This window comes from Pelodiscus sinensis, chromosome 16 (genome assembly GCF_049634645.1).
Source record: "Pelodiscus sinensis isolate JC-2024 chromosome 16, ASM4963464v1, whole genome shotgun sequence".
Classification (NCBI taxonomy): Eukaryota; Metazoa; Chordata; order Testudines; family Trionychidae; genus Pelodiscus; species Pelodiscus sinensis.
The window spans coordinates 30,365,339-30,380,514 of NC_134726.1; the positions used below are offsets into that span (position 1 = coordinate 30,365,339).

At 40.8% G+C, this 15,176-nt stretch overlaps 1 protein-coding gene across 14 annotated transcripts in view; it reads left to right on the plus strand.

Moving 5' to 3' along the window:
- Positions 1 to 15,176, plus strand: part of SDK1 (sidekick cell adhesion molecule 1) — an 855,588-nt gene that overhangs the window by 763,789 nt on the left and 76,623 nt on the right. For all 14 annotated transcript variants that reach the window (XM_075899629.1, XM_075899627.1, XM_075899628.1 and 11 more), the window contains 4 exons: positions 618 to 721; positions 1,874 to 1,944; positions 8,248 to 8,383; positions 12,106 to 12,207. In XM_075899629.1, coding sequence (XP_075755744.1) covers positions 618 to 721; positions 1,874 to 1,944; positions 8,248 to 8,383; positions 12,106 to 12,207 — 413 coding nt within the window. The remainder of the gene's footprint in view (positions 1 to 617; positions 722 to 1,873; positions 1,945 to 8,247; positions 8,384 to 12,105; positions 12,208 to 15,176) is intronic.

Consider the following 15,176-nt stretch of genomic DNA (forward strand, 5'->3'; position numbering starts at 1 on the left):
TCCTGAACCAGAAACAAGCATTGGTTGTGATTCACAGCTATGGCTATTTTGTAGACCAGGGTGGGGAACCTTTTTTGGGTCAGGGGCCACTGACCCACAGAAAAATCAGTCAGGGGCCAAACACAGGTGAGAAGTGGGGCGGGAAGCCACACCCTCGCTGACTGGCCCCTGCTTGAGAGGGCGAAAGACACTTCCCATATTTCCCTTGCACACCAGAGCCTAGGAAGGCCCAAGTTAGTACATTTTGGGTGCTCTAGCCCACCGTGAGAGAGGCTGGAGTGCCAGAGAAGACTCTGGAATGCTGCAGGGGACCATGATGTTTGGGGGCTGAATCCGGCCCCCGAGCCTGAGGTTCCTCACTCCTCTTGTAGACCATCACGAGCACAGAACATCTCAGCCCTGTTGATATTTGAGAAGGTGATGACAACAGTGGAGAGTATGAGCAAACCCAGTACTAGTGGGAAGGACAGGGCTGGATATAAAGGGAGGACTCTTCAGAGGAAATTAACTGCTCTAATAATTTCATTTGCCCTTGGGCAGGTTCTTTATAAAGGGTTTGGTCTCAGACAACATGAGAAAAGAAAAATTCATCCCTCACCTTACTGTTTTTTTCACAGGCTGAACCCATTTACCTCTTATAAGCTGCGTTTGAAAGCAACCAATGATATTGGTGATAGTGACTTCAGTGCTGAGACAGAAGCTGTCACTACTCTGCAGGATGGTAAGAGAAATAGAGAGGGCATGAGATCCCAACCTTGGCATGGGATGGAGTTTGGGGGGGGGGGTGCTCACTATAACCTCTAGAACACACTTTCCTGTGGATTTAATTCCATTTTGTGCCTTAGGCAGTGGTAACCCGCCCAGTCAAACACAGTTCTGCTCACAAACAATTGATATGGATGGTAAAGAAAGTTCACTGAATTAATAATCAGCACATTTAAGTGTCCTGGGGTGCCCTCTAAAAATGAACCATCTTTTCAGAATTCTCTAAATGGAATTAAGCTCTGTTTCATTGGTTTCCAAACTCCGTGCCAACCATTATCTTTGCAGAAATTGAATAATTTACAAGGGATCATTAAAAATAAATGTGGAGCTGTGCATATGTTTGAAAAAATTTCTTCAATTGTTTTCACTCATGATCCACATTAGGCTTCAATCCTCCTAAATGACTGAGGTGTATTTAATTTATTTTGAGTTTGTTTTCAGGGAATCCAGTACAGTTTGGCCTCCTTAGAATTAAAGGGGTAAAAATGGCAAAAGCTTCTCAACTCCTTAGCAAACTGTAATAATTTATTCTACAGAGTGAACCTAGTGCATTACACTGCAGAGCCATGAGCTCCTGATGCGCTTTTCCTTCTTTATTCCTGAGCTGATACATACTGGGTGTGTTAAGGGAGGTAGCCAAGACAGAGGGGTCATAAGGTAGGTAATTGGGGGTATGTCTAGACTACATCCCTCTGTCGCCAGAGGGATGTAAATTAGACATACCGAAATTGCTACTGAAGCAGGGATTTAAATCTTCCACACTTCATTAGCATAAAAATGGCCACCACTTTTCGTTGCCAAAGCTCCGTGGCAACAAAAAGCAGAGTCCATTTTTATGCTAATGAAGCATGGGAGATTTAAATCCCCATTTCATTAGCAATTTCGGTATGTCTAATTTACATCCCTCTAACGACAAAGGGATGTAGTCTAGACATACCCTGGCTGTCCCGGCTTAGGATTAGTATTGTCCATACTCTTTCCTTGAGCAACACCGCACTGACGCTGGGACAGAAAGGTCAGTAGAGAAGGAAGGAGGGGTTGATGGAGTAAGCTTTCTGTGGCATGCCTCACTATTCTAACCTTTTATTATGGCTTGGGTTTTGTTCAGTTCCAGGTGAACCACCACGTTCTGTGTCAGTAACTCCCCACACTACCTCCTCAGTCCTCGTTCAATGGCAGGTAGGTAAAATACAAAAATTACTAAAACATTTCTACAGTAACCTAAGATTGATTAACTTTTTTGGCCTACAGCAGAATGTACTAAACAACTTCTCTGCAGAGCAAGTATTATAACACACTAGAAAGCCTGCATCCTAGTTCCCTGCTGCTGTCCTGATCCATGTATATATTATGATGAAAGATGTAAATGTCCTGGTTCCTGGCTTTTAGTCTAAGGGGGACTGAGTAGTTATTCACCTTGAGGAAGACAGGGAACATAAAAGGGTTTCTACAGATGCCTGAGAACATTTCTCTTACAAGTAGTACTGTCATCTTGCTGATATTACTAGGTATCACAGTTTGCCTGTACAATACACAGCAGAGTCATTGTCAGAATTGGTAAAGATCAGGGAACAAAAATCTCATTTCAGATTGCATATAATCTCCTTCAGTTGATAATACAAGCAAAAGGATGTGCTTTGTCTGAGACAACATTCATACCTCCAAGGAATTCCACCTACACTCGGGCTCTTTTCTTTTCGAGGTCTAAAGAATGGAAGCTTCTCCAGCATAATATTCTGAGCTGGATGCTGAAAGTAATCATGCCCGGTCTGCTTTGTATACATTTTCAGTTTCTATTCCTATCTTTTCAGTCTGGCCTGGATCTGCTTAGATTTACTGGAATTCATTGTGTGCTATTACCCAAGACTTCATCTTGCTAGTGAACTTTAATACAGAAAACACAATAGGTTAACACAGGGCATCTGTCTCCTGGGACAGAATTTGTGTTCCACCTCCTGCCTAAGATATATTTCTGCCTAAATAAGGAGTGCATGCGTGGTAGGTGGAGTGTGTCAGAAAACCCATGTTTGCAGTATAGACTGGGCTTCCTGCATGTTGGAAAAAAATCTTCTTTCCTGTGTGAGAACCAAGCAACTTTCCTGCCAAGCAACAGTACTTAGAAGGTACCTCTGACTGTTCAAATGAGTCGAGAGCACATGTTCATACAGCAGTGCACGGTGTAACAGTTTTAACCTTACTGCCTGGTGACAAATAGAAGACATATTGAACAATTTTCCAAAGGAGCTAGTATAGGTATTAATCAATTTTCCCACCTCCAAATCAATGTAGTCTTTTTCAAGGACAAACAAGGAATGTGAAATGTAACAGTACAAAAACAAATTGTCCAATTGACTGATTATTGGGGGTAACTAATATGAAATGTGTAATTGTTTAGGTAACTCAATGCTTTTATTTTCATGAAAACAAAATTGGGTTAGTTGTGCCAGAGCCAAGTCAAGGGAGTTGCAGGTGATTACATGTCATTATATTGTTACATGTGTATGATATGGGATCTCAGTAATTCAGCCGTACTTTATTTTTCCACATAAATAAAATTTTGGCTACAACTAACAGGGCATTGTGCAGCCGTGTTAAAGAATAAACCAGCAGTCTAAATGGGGAAGAGGAGAAAGAAGGAACTGTGGCATTCCCAGTTAAATGTTAGCATATGTGTTAAATTCACCAAATAAAATCCAAATGCACTATCTCGACTTAAATCCACTTACAGACTCATAGACTTTAAGGTTAGAAGGGACCAGCATGATCATCTGGTCTGAGCTCCTGCACGTTGCAGACCACAGAACCTCACTCACCCACTCCTATAATAGACCCATAACTTTTGGCTGAGTTACTGAAGTCCTCAAATCATGGTTTAAAGACTTCTAGTTATAGAGAATTCGCCATTCGCACTAGTTTAAACCTGCAAGTGATCCATGCCCTAGGCTGCAGAGGAAAGCAAAAACCTCCCAGAGTCTCTGCCAATCTGACCCCAGGGAAAATTCTTTCCCAACCTCAAATGTGCTGATAGGTTACTTCCTGAGCAATTGGGCAAGATCCACCAGGCAGCTACTTGAGAGAGAATCCTTTCTAATAGCTCAGAATCTCATCTCAGGCAATTGGGAATTTTTGTTGCATTTTTTGTGGGCAGTCCCATCATACCCTCTCCTCCATATGTTTATCAAATTCCGTCATGAAGCCTGTTAAGTTTTTTGCCCCCACTGCTCCCTTGGAAGACTGTTCCAGAACATTACTCCTTTGATTAGTGACTTTCACCACATTTTGAGCCTAAACTTGTTGTTGGCCTGTTTATATCCATTTGTTTGTGTGTCCACCTTAGTGCTTAATTTAAATAACTCCTCCTCATCCCTGGTATTTATCCCTCAGATGTATTTACAGAGAGAAATCCTATCTCCCCTGTGCCTTCTCTTGGTTAGGCTAAACAACCCAAACTCTTTGTGTTTCCTCTCATAAGGTAGGTTTTCCATTCTTTGGATTATCCTATTAGCCCTTTTCTGCATCTATTCCAGTTTGAATTCATCTTTCTTTAACAGGGTAACCAGAACTGTACACAGTATTCCAGACACAGTCTTGCCAGTGCCTTGTATAATGTTGTTAACACTTTCCTGTCTGCACTGTAAATATATTGCCTGATGCATCCTAAGACTGCGTTAGCCTTTTTCACAACTGCATTACACTGATGGCTCATAGTCAGCCTGTGAGCAGCCAATATACCCATGTCTTCCTCTTCCTCTTTCATTTCCAACCAATAAGTCCCAAGCGATTCTTGTTATTAGTCCCTAAATACGTGATCTTGCACTTTGCAGTATTAAATTTTATCCAATTTCTATTACTCCAGTTTACAAGGTCATCCAGATCTTCTTGTCTGATATTCCACTCCTCCTCCATATTGGCAACACCTCCAAAGTTGGGGACATCTGCAAATTTTAATTAGTGCACACTTTTTCTGCCAAATTTAGAAGTAAAACTGTTAAATAAGATCAGTCCCAGGACCTATCCTTAAGGAATCCCACTATTACCATCTCTCCAGCCTGACAGTTCACCTTTCAGTATGAACCATTGTAGACTCCTATTTAACTAGTTTCTTGTCCATCTTTTAAATTTCATATTAATTCCTATCTTCTCCAATTTAACTAATTTCCCATGTGGAACTGTATCAAATGCCTTACTAAAATCTAGGTAGATTAGATCTACTGCATGTATTTGGTCCATTACTTTAAAATGTAACTGTTAGAAAACAAGTTCTTTCCTTCAAAGCCAGTTATAATAATAATCTTAAGATTGATTTTTAAAGTTCTAGATGATGCTTCTGTTTCCTTCAGGATTGGGTATCGCTTTATTTTCATCTTAGACACAAGAGTTACTGTAACTCACATGACATAAACAAATTGTTCTTATTACTGCTGCACACCATCCAGGCAACCACTCATAATCACTTTACCTACCTCAGCAGATCCCTTGGGCCTTTCTCCAGAGAGATAAAAAAATCCTAAATAATCCATTACATCAAAAGCAGAGTTTTACCAGGAAAGACAGATCGGAGTGGAAAGACCTGACCTTTCAGCAAAGTACCCTTTTCAAGGAAGAATCATGGCAAAGAAAGAAAAATATCTTGGGCCATTTATCTTCTGAGTGTCCCTGTTCTAAACTTGAAAGAGGGAAGGACTGGGGAAAACATGAACACATAAATACAAGTTTCAACAGATTCATGTGCAATTGAAGAAATATCCTTTAATTAGATGTATAATAATAATAATTAATAATGTGAAGCATTAGTGTGTCCCTTGTATGCTTTTATTCAATAGTGTTTACCTTTTTACATTTATATAGGAAATGGTAAAGTATTTGTCCATAAACAAAGTCTTTCATATTTTTAAGTGCTGTATGACACTTCTCACTAATTAAAAAGAAATTACATACATTGGATGTAAGAAAGGGCCTTGATATTCTACTTTGACAGGACTAGATCCTTCACAAAGTTATCCAGGCTCTTTCTGGCTTATGGGGAGAGGGTTAGGAGACAAGTAATGGTCGTTGATCCAGATGGATAGTAAGTGCATCGGATCATTATATAGATTGGCAGAGGCACCTTTTTCTTGCAGATAATTAGCACATTGCTCAAGGGCACAGGCTACATCAGTGACCTTTTTTAGTGTGCATACCCCTCAGAAACATCTACATGGCATTTTGTGGTGGGGGTGTTGTTTTTTGCACATTCACAAAGTGCAAGTAACCAAGGATGATGCTAGGTTTGGCAGGATGCTAGTGCAGTCATTCTACATATGAATTCCTTGTACAGGAGATTCTACTGCTTGGGAGTCACCAGCTGTGGAATGGGATACGGACTATCACTCAGTACAGAAAAGAAAGCTACTTATCTGTACTGTAATGGATATTTTTCAAGATCTATAGTCTACATACATATTCCGTGACCTACTCTCTACCCATGCTACTGCAGAGTCCACAGAACAGGGGGTCTGAAAGCTGTGGGAGAAATGAGGTGGGTGGAGTAGGTCCGCCTCTTATATTCTCTCTCAAGCACACGAAGAAATGAAGGGTGCATATGTTGCCCCTCTAGGTACTACTAACTGCAAAGTTTCTTCAGCACATGCATATTTTGGAATATATAGATATAGATATAGACTGGACATCTCAAAGAACATCTGTTAGTGCACAGGTAAGTTTATTGGAAAGGTAAGCCCTCTGCCTTAGTTATGGACCAAATCCCCCACAATACATTTTTCCCTAATACAGAGGTGTTCTTTTTCTGTAGCACGGTCAGTTCTGGTGGGTGTCTTTTTTTTTAGTGGCAGATTGCTAGACTGTTACCAAATTCTTTACATTTCCCACTGCTTACCTCTTTCCATGTTTTAAATGGTTGAATTATTGATTTTCACTCTCTTCTTTAAAGTTACACAAAGTGACTTACACAAAGTCACTGCATTTCACCCCAGTACTTACCATTTCAGTGATAGATAAAGTTATTTCCATGTAAAGTTTCCAAAGTACATGGAGATCTTTCTGTAATTTGAAAGCAAGATCATTATAGTTACAGCCATTATCCTTTACCCTTTCAGTTCCTTGCTGCTTAAATTTGAGAGAAGAGTTCTTTAGAAAATAATGGCTCAAGGTCACTTTTGTTCTCTGCCACATTAAAACTACTGCAAGCTCCTAAAAAGTCACTTTTTCCAAACAGCATGACTCCCATATACTGTCTATATCTAAGTAACTCAGATTTAAAAAAAAAATCTCTTGGTATAATGGATTTCTTAGGCTTTTTTTTAATCTCTCATTAGAGAAGAACCTGGGGGGTTGCTGAGGTATTCCTTTGCTGAGATACAAGTATTCTTGAGTGGCAGAGTGTGTTGTAGAGAAATCAGAAGTGTATGGACGGCCTGCCTGGTAGCCCTACATAATTACCATACAAGTCCAGATTTAATTCTCAAGTCAGGTCTCTTGCCATTCAACTTAACCCATTGTCCAAAGGGAGTAGGGGGTATCTTGCCAATGTGAGAACAGCAGTATTGGGCTCCATGCACTGCTCCACAGCTGGAAAGAAGATTCTTTGATGCAGGAGGTTTTTAGTGTATAGAAAGAGGAGAATCCAGGGAGTCCCAATATATTATGTGCAAGACTCCTTGGGGGAAAAGAAATATAGTCTGAGAACATGTTACAGGTGAGATTTCTACTGATGGCACAAAAAGGGAGAGCTTAAACATCTTTCACATCCTAAATTACAGCTATTCTCATGACTTATCCATTTCTTCGTTTGTTATAGCCAGATCAAGGGGCTTGAGAGATGTGTGTTCTACACTAGCCAAATGTAGCGGTACCTCATATGGAAGTGGGGTCATTACCAAAAAGACCCAACCAGTTTATAACCTAATTAATTAAAGCTACTGATCCTTATTCAGCTTCCGATCAGCTATCCCTTATCTCCAACCATGTTGAATTCAGAAGCTGTCCTCAAGGAGAACACCAGTAGAGAATTGCCATTCCATAATAATGCCATTGCCAAAAATTTGAATTCCTCTTCTTGCTGCTATATGTCTGAAAAACTGGCTTCCCTTTTCTGCTGTTCATGGCAGGCAAAGTGTAGCCACATCTGCATTTCCTGACACTAGTTTGTCCAGACAGATTGTCACATACAGGGTCTTGTGCAATCAAAATGTAGGAAGTTTTTGTTCTCATGAATCATATAAGCAGTGGACTGCTCAATGCAGAGCATCTTTTAATTACTGTCTCTGAGTTAAAGTAGCAATGATGCCTTTAAATGTTGTTTTGTAACTTCCATGAATGTTTTGCTCTCATTGTTGAGAATCTGTTTTCATTATAGCAGTCTGGGTCCCTGTCACACACAACCCAGATTCTGGATGAGACTGTCTAAAGTTTACCAATCTCTTAAACTGTCTGGTTTTTGTTGTATTGAACTTCTTACCAAGCACTTGTGTGTACTTCTTGCAGCCACCAAAGGTTGAGAGTCTGAACGGTTTGCTGTTGGGATATCGGATTTATTATCGGGAGCTAGAGTATGAAACTGGGCCTGGAACAGAGTCCAAAACCATTAAAAGTCCTTCAGCTTTACGAACAGAGCTTACACGTGAGTAGACAATATGTGTTTCAGATACACTGCTGTATTACAAGATGATAATCCACCATTCCATCAGAGTTCGCATCCCCTCATTACTCAGTGGAGAGAATGTAAAGATGTTCCACAGGTGCTAAATTATTTAACAGTTGAGTACAAATGGCAGAGATGCCCGAGGATGCTATTAACTATGGTCTTGTCTGCATTACATTTAATGGCATGCTCCAGTCCATGCCGGCATGCTTGAAATGGCATTCTGTGCCCTTCTTTGTTTCTCCTCCTTCCATGCATGCTCTAATTTCCTGCTTTCTTCTGTTTCCATCTGGTAGTTACTCTAGTATGCTTTGTTCTGGCTTCGTATACAGAAGATAGCCAATACATTTTTGGAAAATGTATGTTTTCAGTAAAGGTTTTTCTTTTTTTTTTCTCCCCAATACGACCAAATAGCTGACAGAAAAATTTAAATGTTTTAAGTGTTTGCCATTATTTAGGGAGAAAATTTTCTATTTTCTTCCCAAATAATGGCAAACGCTTAGAAAATAGAAAGAAAATAAACAAAAAGCAACAGCCTCATCATATTGGCATGTAGCTTAACGATAGTCAATAAATGCTTTATTGAGGGAAAGAATACCGAGAAAGGGAGTATTAAGAGGAAAATGAAGAGAAAATTTAAACAGAAGAAGAAAAGTAGGAGGGAAGAGTAAGGTGTAAGAATCAGGTGGAAGATTTGGACCAAGAGACAGCTCAGTAACTTGAGAGATGCAGACTAGCAATGAGATGTGACCATGAGAGATAAGCTTCTGCCATGACTGAACAAAATGGGATTACTCTCAGAGTACAATGCTATTAACTGTAAGGAAGGGTGGCACAATATGGTCCAGCAGGATTTACATTACATGATGTCTTGCAACATTTCTCAGGCCAGAACACATCTAAGCTGTCTCCCATAGACACTCTTTTGATAATGTCTATAGACACAGATTTTCTTAAAAATGGCTGAAGCTTCAAATTCTGTCCTAACCTACAAGGCGATTGGACATAGTATAAATCAGGGCAGAACATGGCCCTAAAGGGTCTGTAGCTGATTTTCTAATAGTGCTGCAGTATAAATCACTCTCCTGTGCTTTTTCAGGAAAGTCAGAAAAAGAGAGAGAGAGAGAGAGAGAGAGAGATTTTCAAAGAAAATTCACTCTACTCTTAGAGCAATGCAGTGATGTTTCTCACTCATGAGGATCCTCCTTCCACACTAACTTGCTGTTTTTATACAGTTTACTATTGCTAAAGATACCATGATAATGAAATGTGGGAAACTTAGTTTATGTTTTAGAGAATAAATCCTATATCATTTTAAGTGCTAGCTATTTTGGGACTTTTTTCTAGAGTGGTCGACATTTAAGCTTTGGTAGGATGAGAACTAAGAATTCAGTGCAGTGTTGGAAATTTCCCCCCATAGAATTGATTCCCTTACACTCATTTGTTCTGTTTAATCTAATGAATCAGTACATTTCCCTATGCTGCATATTTATGTGATTCTCTTTGGTGATGAAATGAAACAGCCCCTGGTGAGTGAGATGCTTTTGATGTGTTACAAGAGAGTGATGTGATTTTATTGCCCTTCAAGGTACAGTCCTAAAGCTCAAACTGTGTACGTGTGTGCTGCATCATTTCCCTCTGTCTCTGCTGTACATCATTTGCAATAACTGTTTCCCTGCACTGTAACAAGCTTTCTGCTTTGCTTACTCTGAATAGCCCAAAGCAGCTTCCAGACAGTGAATAGCCCCTCTGCATTAACGACGTATGAATTAACACGTAAGTGCACGCTGCCTTGACTTTTTGTAATGGTTGGGAATATACTATGGGCAAACTTATATGGTTCTCCTCACTGAATCACCCAGAAAACATTTCAGATTAATGATTCTGCTTCCTTGAATTCCTTTTCTTTACATGCTTCTTTCCAATATATCAAGACATTGATGATGCAAGTAGGTAACAGTTTAAAAATAAGGCTGCTGAGAAGATGAAGCATTATTGACTCTAACATGTCAGTATTTCCAATGCTAAATGAATTCTGATTTTGTCCGCCTCATATTTCACAGTCCATCTGAGTTTAGCTGAATCACATCATTAGTCCTTTGACTTGAACACTGGGATGCTCAGGCACTCCCGCAAGTAGAGGGCTAGTTTAGAAAGGGCCCAAAGAATTTGTATGCAGCTCAGAGGTGTGTTCAGTTGGAAATGAATAAAACAGGATTCGACGGAATTAAAAGGCAAGTTGCTTTCTGGTGATGATGGTTCACTAGGCAGGTTTGGCCCCGGGCTTTCAAGTTACAGATTGTGAGGTTGGGAGGAGGAGTGGAGCCCCAACCTCACACGCATTCAGATGCCTGAACTCGCATATGTTCTGTTTTCCTCGCGTTGAAACTCCTCTTCTGATTTCTTTTAACAACAAGAGCAAGGAAAGTTCCTCTGTGTGAGCTGACAAGTGCCACAATTCTTATCAAGATGGCTGTTTCCTATGGTATATCAATGTTTTATTTATGGCTGGCAAAGCCTTGGTGATGTATCAAACATCATCTAGTGTGTATCTGAAACGAGTCCGAGATGCTGGACTCTGATTCAGATATATGGGCACTTGTAAATACTTCTGTGAAGCTGAAATTAGAAGGACCCCTGTGATCAGATTCATCGAACCTTTACTGCACTGGTGGTTTGCCATGAGCCACAGATCAAGGGGTGCCTTGTGATTCACAGGTAGCAGGGAGAAATTCAGACTCATATCCACACACACACGTCTGAATAAACTAAGTGCTGATTAAAGTACAATTTCATTATACTATTGACTTGACTTTTGCTGGGGGCCCTTTTATATTTACTATAGAGGAGGTGATTTCATTTTCAGATGCAAATCATGGAACTCTGGGCAGCTGCAGCCAGCCCTCTGCGAGGGTATTTACATTATTCTATTCCACCCCCTGTCCTTCCCTTGTTTATTAATTACCCTAATGCCATGGGATTTGCTAGCTTTTTTTTTTTCTCCCAGCTGTCACTCTTCCCAAAGCTATTAGTGTCTTTCCTATGAGTCAACTAAGAAATAGTTGCCCAGTGGCCAAATGAATTATAGAAGAATTTGAACTTTAAAAGGAAGGAGATTTCAGTTTCAAACTGTGATTGTTTGAAAGAAAGAATTCTGTGCAGCCCTTTGAATAGGACTATGAATTCCATTTCTTTTCAGCAGCTGTAAACATTCATGATGCTGCTTTTGACTGTTCCCAAGGTGAAACTCTCTGAGGCTAGGGGAAGGCCTGCAGCTGTGTTCTCTCCCACCAGCAGAAACCAGGAGGAGTCCAGATCTTGAACTTTTGGAGCATAGTGCAGAGTCTACTCCCTGCGCATGTTCCACCGGGTAATGGCAGCTGTGGAATAGTCCAGCAATGTTCCCTCCAGCTAGTCACCCAGTAGGTATTATCCCTTTTACAGAAGCAGCAAAATGATGAAGTAAGTCAGGTCCTTTCTTGAGGAGATATGGTGCCTTTCTCATAATTATGCACACACAGTGATTATGTGTGAATTAGAGATGGACATAGCCAGGTAAATACTAGCTTTCAGTGACTTACTGTTTCCTGTATTCCAGCATTATATCGAGTGGGAGAGAATTCTTGACATAAAGAGATGAGAGAGTATTAAGTAGGATGTTAAAATGCCAATTTTTTTAATCTTCTGATTTAAATTTCCAGAACTGAAGAAATATAAGAGATATGAAGTTGTAATAACAGCGTATAACATCATTGGGGAGAGCCCTACCAGCACACCCGTGGAAGTCTTTGTTGGTGAAGCAGGTAAGCAAATTGAAAATGAATTGATTTAAATTGCACCTGAGTGTTTTCCCATTTTCCAGGTGGCTGAGGAAGGAACAAGAGTATCTGAGAGATTTCATTCCTACACATTTTTCAACAGCATAGTTTGCTGGGGGAAGTTGAGTCTGCCATAGTATTTTTGCTCTTCAGAAGCCAGCACATCTACAATACCCCGAATAAAGAAGGGAAATGTGTCTTGACGAAAGAAGAGAGCAAATGTTTTGAGGAATTCCCAAAATAACATTTGTCCCAAATTAGCTGGAAAAGGAAAGCAGGAAATGTGAGGAAAAAGTGACTCGAAGTAGAAAATGACAAGGGGAAGGAAGAAGGGTCATATAACAAAAGAGACTTTGGAAGTTGCTCCTTTTTTATTTTACAGATCTCTTGCATGGCAATGTTTTCTGTGCATGTACCCTGCAAACATATCTGGAAACATTGAATCCATGGTGGAGATTGTCTCAGGTTTAGTGGTAGCTCTGGAGCTGAACACGGATGTGACAATAAACCTTAATCTCTGCTTCCAGTCTAATCAGCTGCAAACCCTCCCTCGGCTCCTAGCTATCTGTCTTACCACACACCTTTGCATTGCTTGGTATGAATCTGTATAGAAATGTGCACTCTGCTTTCCAAAGTATAACTTGCAAATCAATTTCCAGTCCCTGCCCAAAACGACTGAGATTCTCGAGGCACAAGTCTCTCTCTCTCTCTCTCTCTCTCACACACACAAATTCTCAAGCCTGTGTCACTATTTCATTTTTTGTAAGTGATTCCAGCTGGGAGAGGCTGGTACTGGAGTATCTGTGAGTGTCCTTCTCAGTTACCATTTCTGTATCATTCCTCTTAGCAGCTTCTCCCATTCGAATTTCAGGTAAGCTACTACCACCACCAGGACTGTTGCCCAATCAGTTATATGAACTAATCTCACTTCACTTTCATTCTTTTTCTTAAATCTAAGATGTGAAGGTTTGAGTTCAAACTCTAGAGATGGCTATTTTGTTGCTACATTAATTGCAAGATTTCTTTGAACTAAGAAAAAGATATGAATTCTGTTTTACTTTTTTTATTTAAAACATAGTTGTAATGTTCACTATTATATAAAATTTCATCAGTTAGTCAGAGGTGGCCTTGCTCTCTAGTTACAGTTGGAGATACTTGCATAATGGAGGTAGTTAGCTAGTTTGCTGGAGTTCTAGCTTCTTCCTGCAAAAGATGACAAAGGAAGCTCCAAATGGTGCCAGTTATGCCTGGCTTCAAAACAATTTTCCTTTCATAACTAATAATTCATCTCTGTCAGGCAGACAGTGAAGATGTTTACACACACACACCCTGATATATACAACAAGGAGGACAAAAGGAGGCTGCTGCCTTTAAACTCCTCTATCCCAATATTGCTTTGAGCAGCCCAAATGGGTGGCAGGGTGGTGAAGAGCTCAGGAGTATAGCAAGGCATCAGGAAGGCTGCCTTTCATGCAGCTATGGTTGAGGTTTCTCATGCTGCAACAGAATTCACTGTCTTTGTTAGGCCTTGTGGAGTTTACTCTAATTAAGGGTAATACAAATGCATGCTGTGGAACTTGTGAATTTAAGGTCTTCCTTCAGATTTCCCCACCTGTTCTGTGATACCAGCGTGCAGTGAAAAAACAGCTGTCACAATTCAACCTAGAGATGGTAGCTTTTCTTTAGGGCAGCAAGGGGCAACATGGGCTAGCGAGCTGGCCCTGTGAGTGCCCTCCTTCATTTCAAAGGCCACAAGATTGTTGTCTCCATGCACTTATACACCTAGAATTTGCGTTGCTTTGATTGGACACTGAGGGAGCACATGGCTCTCACAGTCACTGCTGTGTGCAATCAGGATGCTTCTGACTTCACGTACCCTTGCTTTATGTGCATGTCATTTTAGTAATACCAGTAGGGAAAAAATGGCACGGATGGAAACTAGTGGAATCTGGCAACCCTGTGCATGAACAATGGTAAACAAAATGCCTTGCAGGCCACACATAGAACCCTAATGGCCTCATGTGGTCCTTGGGCTGCAGGTTTCCCATCACTACTTTAGGAAAAGAAGTGTTTCCCCTATATAGCTTGTATATTACTTTAAGATTTTGAATTGATCTGGGATCCTTTTAGGATGAAAGGTACAGTATAAATGTAAATTGTTTTATTTTACTGGCATTTCTAAGGGCTTCCTAGCTGCACTGGCAAACACAAGCAGATGAGATGGGTCTGTAATTTGATTTTAGCTGTGGAGACTCATTTTATAAAGCTTGCACAATAAATAGTGAGGGTTATGAGCACAGGAGGTGGAGTTCACTAATCCACCGAAAGATGGGATTTATCACACCATCGCCAGTAGCGAACACAGATAAAAGGAGATCAGCACTCCTTTAAAAAGTGGAAGTTAAATCCTAGTGCAGAGGAAGACAATAAAAAAGCAGCAGCCCACCAGGGTTAGTCCCTGGCAGGCCATCATCGCTATGTTTCTTCTTCAAGTGGTTGCTCATGTCCATTTGAATTAGGTGTGCGCACTGCGTGCACCGCGTCTTCTGGAGCGTTTTCCCCTAGCGGTACCCGTAGCGCCGGCAGTGCGCCCCCTGGAGTGGCGCCGCCATGGTGGGGCATAAGTACCCCTGCTGGCGCTCCCCCACCTCAGTTCCTTCTTACCGCCCTTGATGGTCATTGGAGCGTATCTCTCTGTTAGTTCAGTTAATGGTTCCCGCTTCTCTTAGCATTGTAGATAGTTCTAAATAGTTCAGTTAGTTAGATAGTGTCTCTTCATTTTCTTCTTCCCCTTCGGGGGTGAGGAATGCAGGGCTTTAAGGCGTACGCTGTCTGTGCAAAGTTTATGCCCAAAGGAGACCCTCACGACAGTTGTCTGAAGTGTCTGGGTGAGGCCCATCTTACAGACGCCTATAAGATCTGCAAGTTGTTTAAGCCGTGCACTGAGAGGGAGA